The sequence below is a fragment of the Cryptotermes secundus genome, unplaced genomic scaffold (genome assembly GCF_002891405.2).
Source record: "Cryptotermes secundus unplaced genomic scaffold, Csec_1.0 scaffold689, whole genome shotgun sequence".
NCBI lineage: Eukaryota > Metazoa > Arthropoda > Insecta > Blattodea > Kalotermitidae > Cryptotermes > Cryptotermes secundus.
In genome coordinates, this window is record NW_019720574.1 from 333,357 (window position 1) to 354,890 (window position 21,534).

The 21,534-nt window shown below is 39.0% G+C and overlaps 1 protein-coding gene across 1 annotated transcript in view; it reads right to left on the bottom strand.

The window, feature by feature from the left end:
* LOC111869458 (nuclear receptor coactivator 2) overlaps positions 1–21,534 on the bottom strand; it is a 124,662-nt gene that overhangs the window by 13,494 nt on the left and 89,634 nt on the right. The window contains exons 10-18 of the mRNA XM_023861003.2: positions 20,722–21,253; positions 19,773–20,234; positions 17,085–17,422; positions 16,260–16,457; positions 15,156–15,355; positions 12,449–12,566; positions 10,718–10,843; positions 8,611–8,869; positions 1,760–2,026 (exon numbers count right to left, since the gene is read on the bottom strand). Coding sequence (XP_023716771.1) covers positions 1,760–2,026; positions 8,611–8,869; positions 10,718–10,843; positions 12,449–12,566; positions 15,156–15,355; positions 16,260–16,457; positions 17,085–17,422; positions 19,773–20,234; positions 20,722–21,253 — 2,500 coding nt within the window. The remainder of the gene's footprint in view (positions 1–1,759; positions 2,027–8,610; positions 8,870–10,717; positions 10,844–12,448; positions 12,567–15,155; positions 15,356–16,259; positions 16,458–17,084; positions 17,423–19,772; positions 20,235–20,721; positions 21,254–21,534) is intronic.

Here is a 21,534-nt window from a genome sequence, read left to right on the forward strand (position 1 = left end):
GTTTCGGAGGAACGTATCGCTCCATCTTCAGGGTAGAAGAATCGCTCACAGATTTTTTCTACCCTGAAGATGGAGGCGATATGTTCCTCCAAAACGTCGGTTAACGCAATATCTACATAGCGCCACATCCCAGAAGACTGCTTTCTTCACCTTCCATACTGTTCTCATGCAGTAATTTTCCTTCTGTTCTGTGTGAATTAGTCACATGTGAAACGTGTAAAGTCACTATGTCAAACAGTCATTTCTTTATGTGGTATTCAGTGCTGTTATGCTTGTCCTGCATCTAATACTCAGCACAATATGTATGCATTTGTTCTAGATGTCTGTGCACTGTTTTCTCTTATTTTATTTGTGTGACAATACTAACTCTGTAATTGGCTTCTGTAGCTGTTGAGTTAGCTGCACAAATGAATAACAGTATTGAATTTCACAAAATAAAAAGTGGAGGAAAGAGGTATTTTGTATATGGTATAAAAATCATGTTCTGAGCACACTTCACGTTTTGCCAAATTATAACAAGTGTGTGATATATCTGCATCATGTACATAATGTTGATAACTTTCATAATAAATTTAATGAAGAATTATCCACTTGCAAGAAAAAAGCAGGCAAGCATCATGTCAGGTGCAGACTTTCCTTATAATTTTTTAGTTTATGTGCATATGAAAATCCTAAATAATTGCACAGCATCTACCTGAACATAAGACAAATATGAAGAGCAAGCAAGCTCCTTGTTGCCTGCCCACATATGATAGTATTTAAGAAGTACTCAATGGACAGCACTAGACTTTTGTTCCTGCCAGGAAGAACAGAAATGATGTCGGGTAAATTATGCACTGGAAAACAATTTCTCTGGTCTTGCAAATAAAAGTAAATGCAGTTTATACCAAATAAAACTGCCTTGATAACATGACAGCTATTTCCAGTTGGTAAAAGGGAACTACTTCCTGAACAATGGGACACTAAAAATCATGTAATAGTAACTGCAAAAGTATCAATGTTTGCAATGGAAAGATTAAACTCATCTTATGTTTAGGTGTATGGTACATGATCAGCAAGAATTCAAAACTATATTTAGTACTGTAAAAACATTTAATGGAAATGTCAGTATTAAAACAGGAATCTATTTTGCTAACACTGCAATTACTATTTTAATGCAATGTCTAAAATATACCCATAAATAACTGAACAACAGTAATAGATGGTGACAATTTTTTTTTATTTTCAGAAAACAGTAACTAATATACACTACAATATGTGTGTGTGTGTGTGTGTGTGCATGCGCGTGTGTGTGTGTGTGTGTGCGCGCGCACACACACTGGATTTCTATCCTCCTCAGATCTCTAGTCTGATACGTGGCAGACAAACACCAGCTAAACTGTGCACTGGCATGTGACCAGCATAGTGCAAAAAAGCCTGACATATAATAAGAGGATGAAGAATTCTGAGGCAAGAAAGCATCTGTTCAACTGACAAAACACAAAAAGCACAAAAAGAACATAAAAACACAGAATGATAACACACAACACAGGGTGGTTCAAAGGGTGTGTTTCCACACAAACGTAACAGACAGGCACACGCAGCTTGTTAATCACATGTAGTGACAAGGTGCCCAGGATGGGAAGTGGGCGGTGCTAGCCGACGAGCGAACGCATGAGCGAGAGACATGCTAGATGCAACCAAGATGAGGCCAGACAAAGAGGGAAAGCCAGAGCTGGCGGACAGTGAGGTCACATGAGGAGGAGGTCACCTGACTTACCACCTGGCTGGTGATTGGTTGGTGTGTGGGCTTGGGGACGGCCACGGTCGTTCGCCCCGTATATATGTATATCGGCCTGATTGAAACAAAACTGGGATTCAGGAGGGGGTGCATGGTACATTATAGGATGGTGCTGACTATGGTGGTGGGGTTGGAGGGGATGTGGTTCTGGAGGGTGGAAGGGGTGTGGTGACATGGGGTGACCAGGGGAGAGGAGGTGTTGGGGGTCCTGTTTCAGTCCATAAGGCCGCGGGGAGTTTACTCCACCTGTAACAGGGATGGGGTGACACGTGTCAGTCAGTTCCGACACGATTGTCGATGTTTCCTTTCCACTGTCGAACGTTGGGGAGATGAACGTTGAGAAAACAAACATGGGCTACCGACATAGTGCATGCAGATTCAGAAGGGGGGGATATGAAACTGAAATAAAAACTGCTGTATGTGTTGAGGGGCAGGCATACAGGGTGGGTTGCACTGCTATTGGTAGATTTCATAGCCTACAGGGGATGGAGTAAAACACTCAAAACAAGTGCTAGGGGTCGTGCAGCAGAGCTCAAAGTAACCTTCATTTACTGGGATCAATCAATTAAAATAAAACTTAAAAGTAATCAGATCACTCTCAACAGCATCAAACTACAAGAGTAACTTCTAATGGAAACTACATTACTGCAAACCTCAAAACACTTTAGTTTCAAGTAGCACAGCATCAAACGTACAAAGAGACAGAAGGGGTGTCATGCTTTACTTCCTTCTCAATTGTCTCCAAAGTTAAAAGCTTCAGAAGTAGTGGTCTATGTATTTACTGTTTCAGTGTGAAGATGTCACTCACTAAACCATACACTTTAAGCCTGTCTTAACCCTGCAAATGCTTTACAATCAATATTAGTTTCTGGACTATGCTAAAACAAACTGAGCCTGCCTCAGCCTTGCCAGTGTTGGATATACATCTGGTGAAACCACCCATGAGCAGTTCTGTTGCATGTAACGAGCTTCGCTATCAGGTTGCTATTTATTGACATGCCAGACCTTCTCTTCAAAACCTCAAAGTTCCAGTGTGTATGCAGTGATTCTCACTTCCATGGCTACCGTTTACACAGAAAGACAAATTTTCCCTTTTCAGATACTTCTAGAATGTCCCTTCAGACAAAATTATTATTATTATTGCTGTTGTTATTAATCCATATCTCTGTTTTTCCTGTGCTTTATACTATTAAATAAATGTACTTTTTCAAGTTATCTGTTGATTGAAAAAATAGCTTTCTAGAACACCATATTAATGGCACTCCTGCTGAGGGGGAAGTTCGTAAAAGAAAAGATGTTAAAAAACATTTTTATTGGTATCCACAGAACAGTTCAGCACATTCTTCCTTGTGCCATGTCAATCTGAAATTTAAATGCTAATACTGTTTGAAATTAAAGTAATTCTTTTCTCAGCTTTATATACTCGTACTTCTGGAATTTTAAATTACTTAAAGATACAGTATGTTCATTACACACTGTATCTATGTACACAATGTTTCACACCATACAAAACAGTAATTCCAGTCCGAGGAAAGAGCTAAAAACGTTTCTTAAATACAATTGTTCTCAAGTATAATCTACCTTGGGGTGACCACATCAAAACAAAAATAAAAAATGAAACACACATTTCTGTAGGTTTTTCTATACTGCACTTCCTAGCCACACATTTCAGCTGATGATGAAGTTTGTTCCTCCTCTTAGACTGTCATTTTGAACTTCTGCAATGAACAAATATCTTGCAGTAATTTGGGGTTATTTGAAACCAAGGTGTGTATAATAACATTTTCATGGAACTTCTAAATACTGTAAAATGTCACTGTTGCAAAAACAGGACATCTGGTCACCCTGTTCTACACTTGAAATCACAAGTCTGTTCTGCTATGTCATTCTTTCTGGAAGAATATTTCTTCCCTTTTGACTAGGTTTGAAGTATAAGTTCCCAGTTCCCAGAGATCTGACAGTTCAGTCTGGCATGCCAGGAATGCCACTATGGAAGTAGTTAGTGTTGATGTCTAAATGTTACAGTGCTTCACTACACTTTGCACACTGCTGCCTCTCTCTTCACCATCTTCCTCCTCAGTATCTGTATTCCCATATTCAATATATCATCAGTTGCTTAAACTGCACAGGGAAGAATGTCACTAGCTTCTACCAACCCTTCAAATATAAATGGTACTTCACCTTTTCCATAATATCTTTCCAGGTGCCTGGATTTACTTCTGTCACATTCTTCATGGTCGTGGTCTGGTGTTTCACAGAATCTTGTCTTCTGGAAGCAATCTGACGTACTTATGTAATAGACATCATTCCATGATGCTGGCAGCAAGGATACAGCATCAAATATTTTTGCTTGAAAGCCTGATTATACCTTGGTCCATTGGTTGTAGGACCAAATTGCACTGGCCAGCAGAAATTCTGGTCCCTAATTTGTTAACTGACCATGCCTTTGGGACATGCTGCACACTGAATTGCAAATGGCACATTTCCCAATTTTCAGCAGAAATTCTCCCTTCCAAACATGGTACTATCTCCAAAATTATGTGCTACTGTTATATCTGTATGAATACAGCAGGGACTTCATATGCTTGAAGCACCTTGGCTTCTATAACAGGATAGCATAGTTGGTACAGTGACTAGCTACAGGCTGGACAAATGAGGGGTTAGAGTTCAAGTCCCGGTAGGGTCAAGAATTTTCTCTTTTCCACATAGCCCAGAGCGGCTCTGGGGTCCACCCAACTTCCCATCAAATGGGCACTGAGGGCTCATTTTTTAGGGGTAAAGCGGCCAGGGCATGAAGCTGACCACTCATCTGCAGCTAATGTCAAGGTCAAGAAAATGTGGATCTATCTATACATCCACTCCACCACACACATTCACACCACAGTGTTTAATTAGTTAAGCACAGGGACAACTTCACCTTTTTACCAGCAAATGCACATTTTCAGATATATCTATATTTGTAAATAAAAACAATAATTCTATCCTTACTTTCCTTGTCCCCATGATAGTTTTCACCTTCGCATATTTTCCAGAGAGAAAAAAAAAAGCAAAACGTAAGCCACACTAATTGGCAGTAAGGATGTCAGGATATATTCACTAAAAAAAAACTCTATGGCTTTAGTCTACAAGCAAACTATATAGACCGAGCGACCATTGCTTGTCAGCGAAGTCAGTGCCAATTTTAGTGGACAGAGGGTGTCCCGTGGTCATCGCAATGGATCCCCGTGGCCGTTAATCTCGGTTTTCTAGACCAGAGCCAATACTTTTCCATTCAATTAGCTCCTCAATCATCCTCATAAGGCTGAGTGCACCCTGTTCCTGAACCACTGATTCTCAGAAAATGTGGTAGCACTGGGAATCGAATCCAGGACCTTTGGCCACTAGACCACGGAGGCCGTCCATATTCAGTGAAAAGAGATGAAAGCATGTCCAACATCCAGGCTTCTTACTCCTCTTCTCTTACACTTTTGGACTCCATTTGTGGTCCTGTAGGTAAGTCCTGCACACTTTCTAAGCTGATTAACCCATCCATTTGAAGGTGTGAATTTGATACTTGCATTGACAGCTACTACTTTAGCCTTCTTTCTCAGCATATGACCCTTAATTTGCATTTTTAATGTCTACTACTGTCAAAATCACTCCAGGAGCACTGATTCGGCCTTCTTATGTTGAGACGTGTGTTACTTCTTTCTGGCTCTCAACAATTTTTGTCAGAAGTTCATATGCATTACATCTGAAGACAAATGCTCTAGATATGTTCAAGCACTCTAATATTCGCATACGATAATAATGATAGAATTCAACAATATATAATACACAAATCAATATACACTCAACTCTCGATTATCCGGGATAATGGTGGGGATGGAAATCACGATTAATCGAAAAGACAAATTTTATTAGAAGTAGTACTGTAATACTACTGTACCTTCATAATACTATAGGCCTACCTGTATTTAAATTTAGTCAACCTCGTTTTTATGTCATCTCATGGCCTACGTAATACTTTTTTTACATTACACAGAAGTAGGAATTAGTTATTTCAATCACAGTGTTCAACAACATCCAACACTTTTTACGAATATTCACAGTTAACACTTAAAAAAATTTAATATTGTCGTTTGCTTTTTCCTTTTTACAGATATCCGTACGAAGCCTACGTAATATTAGCTTGTCACTTAATAAACTCTTCTTTTCACTGTCAAGATAGTCTAGTAAGGATTCCAAATGATTAAGAGCAGCACCATGTGATATTTTCTTACTAGCAGCAGCGTCCACATCTTCCTCATTCTTACTTTCTTCCTGATCTTCTGGCTGCACCCCCACTGCTTACCATTTCGAAGCCCGGTTGACACGAGTTTCTGTTCAATACTTATCACAACACTCTTCCTTTTACACCCTGACATTTTGCTAATGCATTTGAAGATCGATACAAAGAGACTAACTCGGACGGTCTATCTGTCCTTGAAACATTCCACAAATCCTTGCATTCTTTCACCCCTACCCTACAACATTGTGTTAGCATAACGGGACCAAAAAATGCAGAGCTCGGTTCACACTAGCGCGAAAACAGGGTTACAACTAACCATGTGAAGCAAAAGTGAATGAATATTAAACAACATATAAGCCTCAAAAAAGCCCTGGTTAAGCCTCAAACCGGTTTATCCGCCCCCGGATAATCGAGAGTTGAGTGTATTTTATATGACTTCACAAGATTCAATACATCTTCATTGCACATATGAAAGTAAGCAATGACTATGCTACAACCAGCTTCTACTAGACGAGAGAGAGTAATTAATAATGAAAACAGTGCTAAACAGACCTTTGTTAAGACGTCACTGTTAACTCCACCTAACTCCTGTTGCTCACCGAGCACTTACAAGATGTTGGCATAAGAACCCCTGCTTTATTTCTTACTAATTTCTGCATATAATTTCACAAAAATAAGAAAATGAGTATAACGTTTGGCACATGCCTTTAAATTGCTTCTTTGACTGGATATCCTTCTATGTGAGAAACAGAATTTAAATACATTATTTCTGGGGTGATATTTTTTTGACCCAACCATTTTAATTCTTATGTGGGAAACCATCTTAAAATGAATCTATGCATGTGGAAACAACTATATTATTTATCCATGAAAGAAGAGCACCTCTGACAAACTAAAAGGGCAATATGCAACCCACTCACAGAACATGGGCTCTGCCCTTCTTCATAACTTCATAACTCAAGAATCTCGTTAAATTTTGGTATCACATATGACCAATAAAATCAATTACATATGTTATTTTAGGATACAGAACTTACAGCGCCAGATAGCTGTGTACATGTGCCCCTGACAGTGGTCTTAGGATTGAAGCATGTCAGGCTGACTGAAATAGCAGTGGTTATGCATGTTGTATCTATATATACATGTTAAATCTATTACACAATTATACTCCACAGTGATATGAATTCAACTACAACAGTAGCTACTTATCAAAGTAAATAACGATATTAAAATAATTTTTAACATTCAATACATATAAACATTTGCTTCTATGAGTCACAATTATCATATCTGTCTATAGTTTCAAGACAGAAGACTAGAATCATAACATCCTGACTTTTCATGCTGAAGCAAAAGACTGTTGCCTATGACAAAGCCAACAATTCGGTGAATGTCTGTGAGGAAAGGAGGTGTGAGAAGCACAATGTATATTTATGGTGTATTCTGATTACACACATTTACAAAACAAAGAGAAGATCTGGCATTTAAAGCAGCATGGAATTATAAGACTAGTAATACACTTTCATAACCATCATAAAAAAAAGAAGTTATGAATCACAGCAGAATTATGAGGTCCAGAAAAATAATGCTACTTGCAATTTATGCTGAGCAGCAATGAAAACAAAACTCAATTTTAGCTTCTGTTAAACACGCGGTACATAAAACACCAGTAATTTATTGTTCTTCAGAGCTTGTAATTCAAGATCTCTTTCTCAGTAACTTGAACCTATCACATTTCCCCATGAGGACACGTTTCATACCTTACCATACAAAAATAAAATCTGATAAAATGAATGCTGTTAATGACGAAACACAGGATACAACTCTGACAACATAAGGGCCCACAGGCACAAAGCTCTAAGATGGACATTTTATGTTACGTCACTAACCAATCATTTCAAGAGAAGTGAATATTATGTTTAGCAATGTATGCAATCTGAGGTATATTTAATATTAATAGGGCTGTGGAGGTTCACTCTAGAAGCAACTGTCAGATTGATTCTTCTGTTCAGATTTCATGTTTTCATAGCAGTGGTTATGCATGTTACCATATTCTGGGACGTGATGTGTACTTTGGTAACTTAGTACCAACGTTTTGATGGACCCAACTGCTTCAGTCATCTTCAGGGTAAAGTAAAATGAGCACAGACGGGGGGGGGCATTCAGCAGCTTTCCCCAAAAAGCTGGTACTCACTTACCAACTACAAAGTGTCAGTAATCTTCATTTATTTTGTTGCTTTCATTTATGATATCAGAGGCAGCAGTATGGGTCAAACTTGCAAACTTTCATACTAACCACCAGATCATGACAACAGAGGGATTAGAGGTGACTGCTGAAACACCATATATATTTAGAATATCTCGGACAATGAACAATGTGATATATTGGATCGACCACTGTCACAAACATTCTTTGGGCTCTCTTTAGCTTCTGCTTCTGAGGGCACTTGCATTGACAGGTGAGCAAACTTGGTTCATCCAGTGTCATCAGCATTAACAGCAGGGATAATACCTAAAATATTACTTTCCCCATATTATTCATGTAGAGGTGGCAGGTTACCTGGCAACTGTGTGGTGGCAGTGGGTGCACTAATGGTTCGCTGAAGGCGGAGTTGTTGAGGGAACTGGCCTGCAGCCTGGTAGTTACCCGCTGTGGGTGAGGCAGGTGGGGGAAATGACTCTGGAGGATAGGACTGACGGGGCCCTCCAGGAGTTCCTGGACTGGGCAGCGATCGTACGGACGGCAATTGCTGCTGTGGTGGAGCCTGCTGTCCACGCTGTGTTGTAAATTGCCGTCCGCCAGCTCCACCATAGCTGCCCTGGAAACAACGGAAATCTACTTAGCATCTACAAAATTCCTGCAGCAAAGAAGTTCAGCATCTTGCTTCCATTCTTGGAGATGATAGTGGGTTTCCAAGACAGCAATGCAGTCCATTGCGTCACTGTGTCATCACCATCACAAAAATGCAAATGAAAAACCTAAAAAATGTTACAAAATAGATGCTACAGACCATATGTGTTAACACAATGAAAAATAATGATTTTTCAATTCATTAATACTTGATATGTGAAATTCACACAGCAGAACTGTTCCGCATTAAAAAAAAATCATAAAATGACAGCTAACACTCCTGAATTCCATTTCATTAACAAGTGAGAACATTATGTTCTGACACAATGCAGATCAGAATACTTGTCCACCAGTCTGGTGCTCTTGTCTGAACTACGTATTTGTAACACAGCCTTGCAATATAATCCATAGGAGTCCCAATGTAGTAACATAAATGCAAAACCATAAGCAGTAACAAGGAAACAATTCAAAAACACTAAGTCACTTACACAGCAAACAGCAGGTGACTCTCTACATTCTTTGCTTACAAACAAGAGAAAAACCAAGTGAAAAGAAAAGAAAAAGACCCTTCAGACTTGTGATTAGATTATGTAAAAAAAAAAAGTAAAAGTAAAGTTATCCTTGTAACAGTCCGTCAAGGCCCATAGGGTTGTGAGACGTTGAGGGTCCCACATTTTCTAGACAATCGTTCAAAGACGGCGCTGAGGTTGTCAGCCTTACGCACCGGCCACGCCTTACTCCCCAGGAAAATTATGATTAGAGTATGACTATTCCTAAAATAATATAATAAATAATAATATATAAGGTAGTTGTGAAGAAGGAAGAAGGCTGTCTTACTAATGTCTTCTGATATGCTACATCATGTATTTCTCTGTTGTTCATTTTACAGCACTGTCATATCTCAGGCTTTATAGTGTCAAATGGGAGGATGACAGTTAATGAATCAAAAAGGATTTGGATGGCACCATCCTTGCATCTAACTTGATGGACAGAAGAAAGTCACAAGTAACCAGTCAGGACAGCTAGTGTCTGGGTTGAAATTTGAACCAATCACCTTCCAAATACAAGTCCAGAGAAACAGTACATCTGCTAGGTCTATTCCTTGCAGTTTGATACACAGATGTATTTCAGAGGAATACTAGCAGCTCTCTACCAAATTACATAACAAGAGACCATCACTATCACAACGAGCTCAACTTCAAACCTCACTAGGTTTGCATGCTGAGAGAAACTACGAGTAATACAGAACAGGTTGCACCAGCACAAAATATAACCAAACATCCAATATCATAGTTTTGATGCTTTCACTATCAGATTTGTAGTTTCTTTTACTGCTTAGAAATAAGACCATGACAAATCTTTACCCCCAAGATTACTGGCTTTTTGGACTTTGTCCATTGTCTGGAATTCCTAAAAACACAAAAAGAACATAACATTTTGGAAACTGGATCTGTTTCCATCCTGAGATGAGAGGTGGGAGACACCTATTCTGTTGGGGTCCATCAGAAAGAGCTAACCTGAACAGAGAATGTACATCCTCACCTGAGGAACGGATCCCGTTTCTGAAATGCTGCAGTCTTTTCTACTTTTTAGAATGCCTGATAATGAACAAAGTCCATTAACCCAGCAATCCTGAGTGCTGTACACCACTGTTAGAACCCTTCAGAATCTACCAGTTCTTTACCATCTGATAACCAACCATAAACCAGAGATGTTGTACTGAATTGGAAGACACCGATAGAAATAAAAAGTCACACAAAAACTGAAGCTTGTGCAGTCACTGAACAGACAAGAACACGATTTCAATGTTGCTTACCGTGAGCTGAGCACTCAGCATTGGGTTCTGCTGCTGCTGTAGGCTAAGCCTTGCCTGGGACCAACTACTCGCTGCCTGAGAAGACTGTGTCAGGCTGTTTGACAAGGCAGGATATCCCTGCTGACCCTGCAATATAACAACACAGTACGCTGTTCACAGGTGACACTACAAGCTCACTATCCTACATCTGCCTACTTAAAAACTCATCGTTTTGTGCAGCCCAATATATCTTTCTTATTCTAATTGCATGTAATTTCAGTCTGAACAGACTGTGTTACTTTCTTTTAAAAAGCAATGTTAGACATTGCTAAGAAATGGGATGGTATAATACCCTTGAAACCTACACCACTGAGCCAAAGGAGTCTCAGTCACCTGCCTTGTTGTCCTGACATATCTAGCTGTGGTAACGGTAAAGTTGTCCATGTGTCTAACTGATTAAGTGCTAGGCCATGAAGATGTATGGGGGAGTGGATTATTTGATTTGGTTCATCCTAGTCCATCACACTAGCAATATTAAAAGAGGTTATCAAATCCATCCAGTGTGACTCATTAATTTATTACTCACATTGGACGAATTATTCAATTATATGTACACTGTCGATAATGTGACAATGATATTTAAAATAAATAAAATAAGACATATAAAACATGTTCTCCACTAAAAGTGTAGTTTTTATATTTTAAAATATTATTAAATGTTATAAAATGTCATTAAGACGCTACATGTATATCGTTTATTAAATACTTTAGTATGTCTTTAATTTGTATCATATGTTCTTCTAATTTGCAACACGTTTTGGCTGCACATGAGCCATCATCAGGCAAACTTTTGATTGGTGAGGAGACCACTGTACTGTTAGCTTGTCTTCCGTGCTCTCCGTCCTTGGCACTAGTTAGAGGTGAGTGGTCATCTTCATGCCCCGGCCACTTTACCCATGGGGGAAGAGTTCCCAGTACACATCACCTAGCTGTGTTTCCACTGCATATTAACTCGTTCCACTCATACGTTAACAATATATCGATCTTCAGAATTAACGGGTTTTTGGACTTTGTCCATCATCCAGTATTCTAAAAACTAGAGAACACAATGTCTCAGAAACTGGACATTTCCATCAGGTGAGGGGAGAAGACACCTACTCTGCTGGGTCCCTTAGAAAGAGCTAACCTCAATCACCGTTTCTCACATGTATTCTCTAGTTTTTAGAATACTGGATGATGGACAAAGGCCAAAAACCCAGTAATTCTGAGTGTTATACATCATCATGAGAACCCTTTAGAATCTACAATAACAACATGTCTGTATTGTTGTACAGGCTACATCAACATACAATTAACAGGACCGTTTACTGCAGTTTCCTGCCATCTGTTGGGCAAACACTCAAAAGCGTGTTCATGGCTCCTTCCCCACGGGAATCTTTCATTTAAAATTGAAATCGGCCTATTTCAGCTGATTTTTCTGTATTAACTTCATTCATGTAACCTAATAGAGAATAAGCATCTTTTTTTTGGCAAAAAATAAAAAACACTTGAGTGGGCTATTAAAAAACTTGAAAATATGACAGAGTAGAAAGGGACAAAATTTATGCCACTCACACATATCAGTAGTCCCAAAAAGATTGACAGCGTATTTCTAAAGGTCTCTCTCATTCCTGAACAAGTTAAAACTGAAGCTTATCTTAATTACAAGAATATGTATGCTATCACTTTGCTGATAACTTCGGAGGCTCATACCTGTGAGATGCGAGGAGAGAGCTGAGATTGTTGGAAAGGAGGAAGTCCTCCAGGAGGATGAGGTGAAAGTCGGGACTGAGCACCCTGCTGGTTATTTGTGAAGTTGTTGAGGCCCGATCTGCAAACAGAAAAAACACTTAAAACATTGGCTGAGGGTATTTGAGAACAAGGTGTTGAGAAAAATATTATGACCTAAGAACTGGTGTTCAGGAAAATATTTGGACCTAAGATAAAGTAATAGGCAAAAGAAAATGGTACAATAAGAAACTTAATACTTCGTACTCTTCATCAAATATTATTATGCTGATCAAATCAAGGATAAGCATATGGGTGAAGAATGTAAAGAACTTGGAAGAGACAAGAAATATTTCCTGCATTTTAGTTGAAATATCTGAAGGGACGGGACTATTTCGAAAACTTAGGCATAAATGGGAGCAAATAGTAAAATGTATCACACAGAAATAAGTTTTCACGATAAAGAATCAATTTATCTAGCCTGAGATAGTGCTGGAAACAATCACACACTTTCAGGTTCCATAAAACATGGATACTTCCTAGACTACATAAGTAGCTGTTACCTTTTCAAAAAGTAATTATTTAATGTCAAACATACAGATTATCTGAACTTATTAATTAATGTGATCCGGAGAGTACATGACTAATACATAAAAATTATAATACCTATGAACTCTTTAACAGTGCCCAAAAGAGTGCACCATATAATAGGACAAATATCACAATGAGATATATACCAGATTTTTCTGCCCTTAAACATACGTAGTTATAATTTTTATGATGAAGCACAATTACTAACAAAATCACTGAGTGAATTAAGTTTCCAAAGAACAGAATAATTATTATCTCCATATTGTTCACTCTAATTAAAGTTCTTTTTTGTCATTCATATGAATTATCTCCCTGAGAAACATTAAACTTAAAATTCTCAATAACAAAAAATGCATCTGGGTGTAGCAATGTTATTTTCTACATTTGCTTTATGGCACATCACAGTAACTATACTTCACTTGTAGACTGATATGCATTAAGGCATATTTAACCCCATACAGCACACTGGTTACAGTATGCACAACATACTTTAACATAAGTACTTCATATTTCGATCACAGACTGGCAGTGGAAGGTATGCTTTAGTCATCAGTACAGTAATAAGCAATCTTAGCACACATGTAGATCACAATTTTATTTTACTTATGGTTTATATAACTGTGCTCCCAATAACTCAGACTATACTGTGCCAAAAGGTTGCTGGATAGATTAATGAATGACAAATCAGAAAAGGGACATATAAGGAAGCAATTATATCCTATTTCAAGGCAGTCACTCAAGACCAAGGTAAACCATGAAAACTGTCAGTATAGTCAATGTCACAGACGGGATTCAAACGGGGCACGTCCAAAAATACACATCAGAAGCATTACTGCCTGAGCCAATCTAAGTGGTATGAAAAACATTAAAACTGTGTATTTGGTTTTAAACTGGATTATAAATAGCTTTGCTGAGGTTATACATTTTCCATGAAAATTGCTTTTACAGGCAAAAGAAAAGCTGCCATGTACACAGAAACTATTTCCTCAATAGACTTCATGCTCAACCATTTCCTTTTGGAAATTTCAATGGATTTTCCACCAGGCTCTAACAACAGGTATTTCACAGATGGACATCACCTCAACATAAGCTGTTCTACTTACACGTGAATATAAAGAAATGTATAGAAAAATAAAACTGCCTCAGAATTTTTCAACATACACTCAGGTGTAAGAATGTGCAGAGAACCTTTTCTCCCTATGAGACTAAAAACAAAAATATGAACACACCCAGCACGGTTTAAATCACATATTTATCAGAAAGATAAGTACAGTAATAAATGTCCAGGCCACGCCATAGCTCACGCGGTTAGTCACTGGCTTCCCACCGCAGAGGCCCGGGTTCAATCCCGGGTCCGGTCAAGTGAGATTTGTGGTGGACAAAGTGGCACTGGGGCAAGTTTTCTCCGAGTACTTCAGTTTCCCCTGCCAATCTTCATTCCACCCATTGCTCCACAATTACCCTCACCTATCATCTGGGGCTGGTACAATAGGCCAGGAAGTGGCCGCAGTACAAGGGACTTAGTCCCACCCCACTAGCAATAAAAAAAAATAAAAGGTCAATATGAATATGTGAATATATTTAATAAGCACAATGTATTCACTGATTTCTTCTTCTATAGCATGAACAGCAAGACAAAAATCTAATGTGGAAGCTTTGCCAAAATGGGGAATATTTCCAAATAACTTTTTAACATTTTGGAACAGATACACTAAGAACTGTTAAGACCTTTATCACAGTCCAGTACTTCATGCAATTTACCCGAAGTCCCAATCATGAGCTCAAGACAAATTTGAGGCTTCAGCCTTTCTTGTACCAGCTGAAGTACTAAAGTAGCTTCTCTATGATGGCCAAATGTAAAATATAAGCTTACACTTATTGCTACAATCCAGCCTGACTGGTGCCTAGAAGCTCTAGTGCATATAATTCATACAGAAGATAAGAGATGGCACTAAAACACAAAGTATTTTATTTTCAATAATATACTCTCATTCAACGTTTAAGAACCCACCAAACAATGCTTGCATAATCTACAACACCAGTCATGAATGTTGCTTAGCACTCCATTCTGTAGCACAAACCTGACTTCTGATTCACTCACCCAACAGGTGGGAATCCCTGCTGTTGTTGCTGTGCCACTTGCTGTTGTGTTTGGGGCTGTGGCTGACTGAGGGGAGATGGAAGCTGAGAGTGGGGTGAGTAGGGCTGGCGCTGGCCTGGTGAGATCTGTGCACCCCCACTGTTAAGCATTTGACCCCCATAGTTGGGTGACAACTGTGAGTCAGGAACACTGGATGAACGCTGCAAACACAAAGTACCACTTTAAATAAGACTTTTCCCTTGTTTCTCAATAACTCAGAGATGAATCACGTTCACTGCACACTTGTAACTGATGCGAGATGAGGTATGCTGCAGATGAATCAAAACATTTTGCTTGATAAGGATTTCGCTTATATTAGCAATCAATAATAGTTAGCTTTACAGCCTGGATTTCATTTACTCCATGGCATATTCACATATTTCGAGGACAGTGAGACCCATGAAGCAAAGGCTGTAGTGGGAATTCACAACACATACATCCAGGATGAAGAAATAAGTCTCTATTCCCAAACCTTTAACCTCATCAAGTTACAGAATTTATAATGCAGTATGTCTTACTGTATTATCACAGTACAGTGTAACCCTGACGTTATGAAAATTTATAAAATTAAAATTATATATATATATATATGTTCTAATGGACACTCATAATATCTGAAAACAGCTGAAATACATAAATAAAAAACCTCAATCTAAGGGTTCCCTACCTTGGTACAGCTTTTGTATGAGCCTAGTCCCATTCCATGTTACACTTTGCTCTCAATTTAAATATTGAGAATTTAGTACTGAAATTATTCATCCCACTAAAACACCAAGACATATAAAATACAGATTTTGCTGAACTAAAACATGTTTCGAAGAAATATTACTGGAATAGAAAATAAAAAAGAATACTTCAAAAACAAAACTGTAGTTCTGGGACCTGACATATCAGATGTACAATTCCACTTAAAACAGTCAACAACTACATTTAGTTTAATGGGGGAGGGACATAACAGAAGCTCTAGTCATTTCTAAAAGAAGTATGCTCCTAATATGCTGTTAATGTCATGGAAAATTAAAAATAAAACAGAGCATTTATAATTTTTTCTGCAAAGAAAAGTACCTGTAAGGAGACATTCGGTGCCACGGTATTATTAAGGAGGCTGTCTATATTTTGAAGGCCAGGGGTCAGTTGTTCAACCACAGTTGTTGCACTGGAAGGAATGACCAATTGCTGTTGTTGTTGTGCTTGCAGCAGGCGTTTCTGTTGTTGCTGCAGCATATAGCGCTGCTTATATTGCTGCATGTCGGCTGACGATATCTGTAGCATCATTGTTAGTTAATTCAGTTTAATGGATTTAACATTTGATAAGACAATTATGGAGGACACTGAAGCATGTCTTTCTGTATCCAATCCTGGCATGCAGATGACCTATGAAGTTATGACTTTGGATTGTACTCTACACATAACAGCCATTTATTTTGTTACAGCCATTAAAAAAACGTGATATTACGTTTGCATAACTGAGGAACTGGAATGACATTAGTTATAAGCATTCATGGAATTTACTTTAGTCATTCTAGAGATATCAAAATCACAAAAACTGCATGCTTGGAATGGCGTAAAATCCTGGGTTCAGAAATGTGCAGGAGATTGAAAAAGCTGAGAGTTAGCCCAAGATAATGAGAAATAGTTCACGGAAAATGACTGAAATTATGAATTAATAAAACCGGAGTTAATTTCCATTGTAGTTAGCAATGTGTAAGACGTAAGAATTCCAAACATCAGAACAATGAGTTATCTTGTTAAAAAAAAAAACATATAGAGGCATCTATATTTTTTACAGATATCACTAAAGTTGATAACACAGACTATTTTTACCTTAGCTTATTCATCATGTCATAATATCATTTCTGTCATGCTGTGTCATAAAAGCCCTAAGCTTACCTGGTTATTGATCTGAGAATTGCTGTATGGCATGGTGCCTGCTGGCCTAACCCCCAGTTGTCCTGCAGCTTGCTGTATATTTAGCCGAGGCCGCTGCGGATACATCGGAGGTGGGGGGAAACCCCCTGGTTGTGACATGGATGTTGGTGTATAAGCTGGAGGTGTTCCCGACAGGGAAATTGTTGGGGATGAGGGGCTCTTCACTACTGTTTCACACTGCATCAGAGACTTCTGAATTGCACTGATGGCCATTCTCTCATTTATGTCATGTTGGAAACTATTGGTATTATTAGACGAGGACTCGATAACATCTAATATGTTCAGAATTGTTGCATTGTCTGAAATAAATATCCATTCATAATAAGTGCTCATTAGAACAAGACTCGTGTCAATGAACACGATGGGTGACTGACTACTGCTATGTTTCTCACATGCTCCTACTGAACTGCAATGCTAACATTCCCATTTTTTATAAATGGTTAGTACAAATTACTTTCTATTCAATTCACAAACTAGATAAAACTTAGACTAGACTTTTGTTAAAATTAATAATAAAACACAATAAAATAAGAATAAAAATTATAAAAAGTAAAGAAGTAAAGCTATCCCTGTAACAGGCCATGGAGGCCCATAGGGTTGTGAGATGCTGAGGTTCTCATATTTTCAGACAACCGGCTCAAGGATTAAAAATTATGCATGTGATAAAGTTGTGTACATAACAATAGGTTAAATAATTAGGTGATCCTAAATCCACAATTCTGATATTTAAGAATGGTGGAAAAATTATCTTTCAAAATGTTATAAGCTGCTAGTAGCTTCGTGTTTGTTACTGCAGTAGACCACGTATAGGCTTCATCAAATTTCTTCTATTGTTTGTTGCATTCGCCCACCATGTTAGTATCATAATGTTACCATTTTCCTAGAGACTAGATCCCTCTTCTTTCATGTTACTGGGAGCCAATCTACAATGGTTTCTTCCATGTATTAATAGGCCGCGCAATAGCTCAAGCGGTTAGTCACTGGCTTCATACCGTGGCAGCCCGGGTTCGATCCCGGGTCTGGTCAAGTGGGATTTGTGGTGGACAAAGTGGCGCTGGGGCAGGTTTTCTCCGAGTATTTCGGTTTCCCTTGCCAATCTTCATTCCACCAATTGCTCCACAATCACTCTCACCTATCATCTGGGGCTGGTACAGTAGGCCAGAAGTGGCCGCAGTACAAGGGACAAGTCCCACCCCAACAGCAATAAAAAAAATACATGTATTAATAGTGATACGTTGTGTTGCATTTTATATTTATAATAGGGTTTTGAATATTAATTCCTCTATAATATTTCTTTACTACTTAGAGTTAATGTGTACTGTTTATATTATGCGGTTCATTGCGCTGCATGGTTCATACTTCAGTAAGCTATTTCATTGCATATTATTACATATAAATAACAAAGCCACATCATGAAATCTGTTGTGTGAAAAAAAATGTACTGAAAAAGAATGTACTAATATTCTGTTAAACTCTGAACTGAAAATGCAACAAATGTGAATTCACAGAAGAGTATAGCTTTCACTGTTATGAACAGAAAAGTTCTGCATTAACAATGGAAGTATTTCATCAAACACTCAGTGTTTGAAGGCTGAGTCTTGCTTGAACAGTCTCTCCAACAAAACTGGGAGGAAGGAGATACAGAGAGAAATGTGTGGAAGTAATGTCTTAGGTACAAACTGACTGAAGTAAAAATGTAATTATTTGTATAGAGATGAAATAGTGCATTAATGTTCAAATTATGAAAGACAAATACTGATTAATTATGTGGCAAATACTGTCCAATGAAGTACCTGTACATTATATTACCTATTAAAACAAATCCCTGTAAAACAGTGGCAGTGGTTTAAACATCCTGCAACTGAGTTTAGTGCAGTGGTTTTGTGCTTTGTACAGGAACTGTCACAATGCATGGATGTGTTAAGTTGTGTACAGGGCAAGTCCCCTTTTCAAGTAACCCTTTTTTTATTGCTAGTGGGGTGGGACTAAGTCCCTTGTACTGTGCCCACTTCTGGCCTATTGTACCAGCCCCAGATGATAGGTGAGGGTGATTGTGGAGCAATTGGTGGAATGAATATTGGCGGGGGAAACCGAAGTACTCGGAGAAAACCTGCCCTAGCGCCACTTTGTCCACCACAAATCCCACTTGACCAGACCCGGGATCAAACCCTGGCCACAGCGGTGGCAAGCCAGCGACTAACAGCTTGAGCTATGGTGCGGCCTTCAAGTAACCTTACCTAACATCAAAAGATTCTTTCAGAAATGGTTCTGAATATAGAGAGACCTGAGGGCCCTAGCCATGAAACTTGAACACGAGCAATACTGTACTGACTTAAGGAGCTCCTACCTACCTTCCTCCCCAGCCACTGATTATCTGTGCAACTCCATGGCTCAAAGACCCTGACATTTACCAAAATATTTAAGGAATTTCCCACCTTTCAACGAAGTTCATCACTATCCTCACAAAGCCCACTACTAAACCCAATTCTGAATTAGCTAAATCTAAACCAGTGAATCATCATATTATTTACACAGACCTCAGGCTTCAAAGTGCTATAAGAATTTATTAGCTGTTATAGGGTGTGATTCTGCTGCATTTCATCAGTTCATTCTCTACAGAAATAAGGGAGATATGACACTCAGACCTACCTGCAATGATGGATTCAGGCACAATGTCAATGACTTGGTCTAAAAGTTCAGACAACACAGGGTCAGATGATTGGTTCTCCCAAATGCCAGGGCTGTCAGCTGCACCCAGTGGGCCTGCAATCCTGAAATCACCAGGAGTACAGGACGTGCCAGGAGTTACAAACAATGCCTCCTGCTGATGTGTATGTCCACGCTGCTGTTGCTGCTGTTGTTGCTGTTGCTGCTGCTGCTGTTGTTGTTGCTGCAGTTGCTGCTGTTGTTTCTGTTGGAGCAATACCTGCTGCTGCAGCTGTTGTTGCTGTTGCTGTTGTTGTTGTTGCTGCTGTTGTTGCTGCTGCTGTTGCTCTTGGTGATTCAAGAAGCTGGGTGCAGGCTGCCGCCGACCAGCCACTTGCTGCTGAACACTTGGCCTTGTGTTACTTTGTGTTGTGGACGGAGGTTGTAGCCCTCCTCCTGACCACCCTAACAAGATAGGGATTGGCTATAGTTACAGTCAGTATCCAATAAAATTAAAATACTGCAGTCCGTCTCTACAGAAATTCATTAAAACTACAAAACATTTTTGTGGAACCCACACAACCATTATTTCAGATCTGCACAAAATACTGCATTTGAAATTCAATGAAAGCCTAAATAAACTAAAAAATATAAAACAATTATAGTGAAACCCCATTTAATGTTCCTCGACTTAAGTCTTCTCTCACTTAAAATTCAATTTCACTGATCATAAGCAAACAGTCTCAGTGTTAAATTTTCTCTATTTACAGTTCAGTTTAGTGTCCAAATTCACTGCTCACCCCCCCCCCCAAAAAAAAACATTATGAGGTTTCAGTGCATGCTTAGAGCAAACAAGAGCATTTGCCTTAAATAAATCTTCCTAGAACCATAAACATGCAAATTTCCATATCATACTTATTCATAATATGACCATACAAAGTACACCACTCACCTCCAGGTCTTATTTTTGCAGGATCCACAACCCGTGGCAGCTTCTCCTGGGGCACAGCAGAGATAACGGAGGCTGGTATGGGAGGAATTGTTGTTGTTTTTGAAGGCTGTTTGGCTAAGAGGGAGGCCAGCATCTGGTTCTTCTCCCACAATTTGCTCTTGCCTCCACTGCTGGTGGTGCTGGGGCCAGGGGAGTTCACTTGTGGGCCCGTGAGAAGAAGTCCGTCCAACGTTCTCTTGGTGGAAGACCCCCCACCACTATCATCACCCTCATCACTAGGACGCTTACGTGTACCAATAAGAGATGAGACATTCAGTGCAGTCATGGGGTCTGTGTTGGACGGAGGTGAAGGCGTGGGGTTAGGGAAACCAAGTGACTTGAAAAGAGGATCTTCAGTCTGCTGCTGCTGACCTGTGTCCATTGACATTGGAAGGGGTTTCCTCTCCTCGTCTTGTTTCTTCAGCAGCTGCTGTAACAATTCATTCTGCTTCTGATGCTCCAGGTCATCATCATCGCTCTTCTCATTCAGCAGCTGGAGCACATACACAGTGTTCAATATAAGGCTAAACAAGGTTACGAGACAGTAGCGCCTGTAACTGCTAATTACATTGAAATAAAAGCTATACACTTTTCTCTGAATGGCTGCTTAATGTCATTACCACTTGCTTTTCATTTTCAATTCAGACCTGAAATATATTTTTACATATAGTTTACCTCTACAAATCGTGAATTATTAAATCATCATCATGCAAGCTGATAGGAGCAAATGAATTACCCAAATCATGTCACACGTGTCAGAAAATATGCCATGAT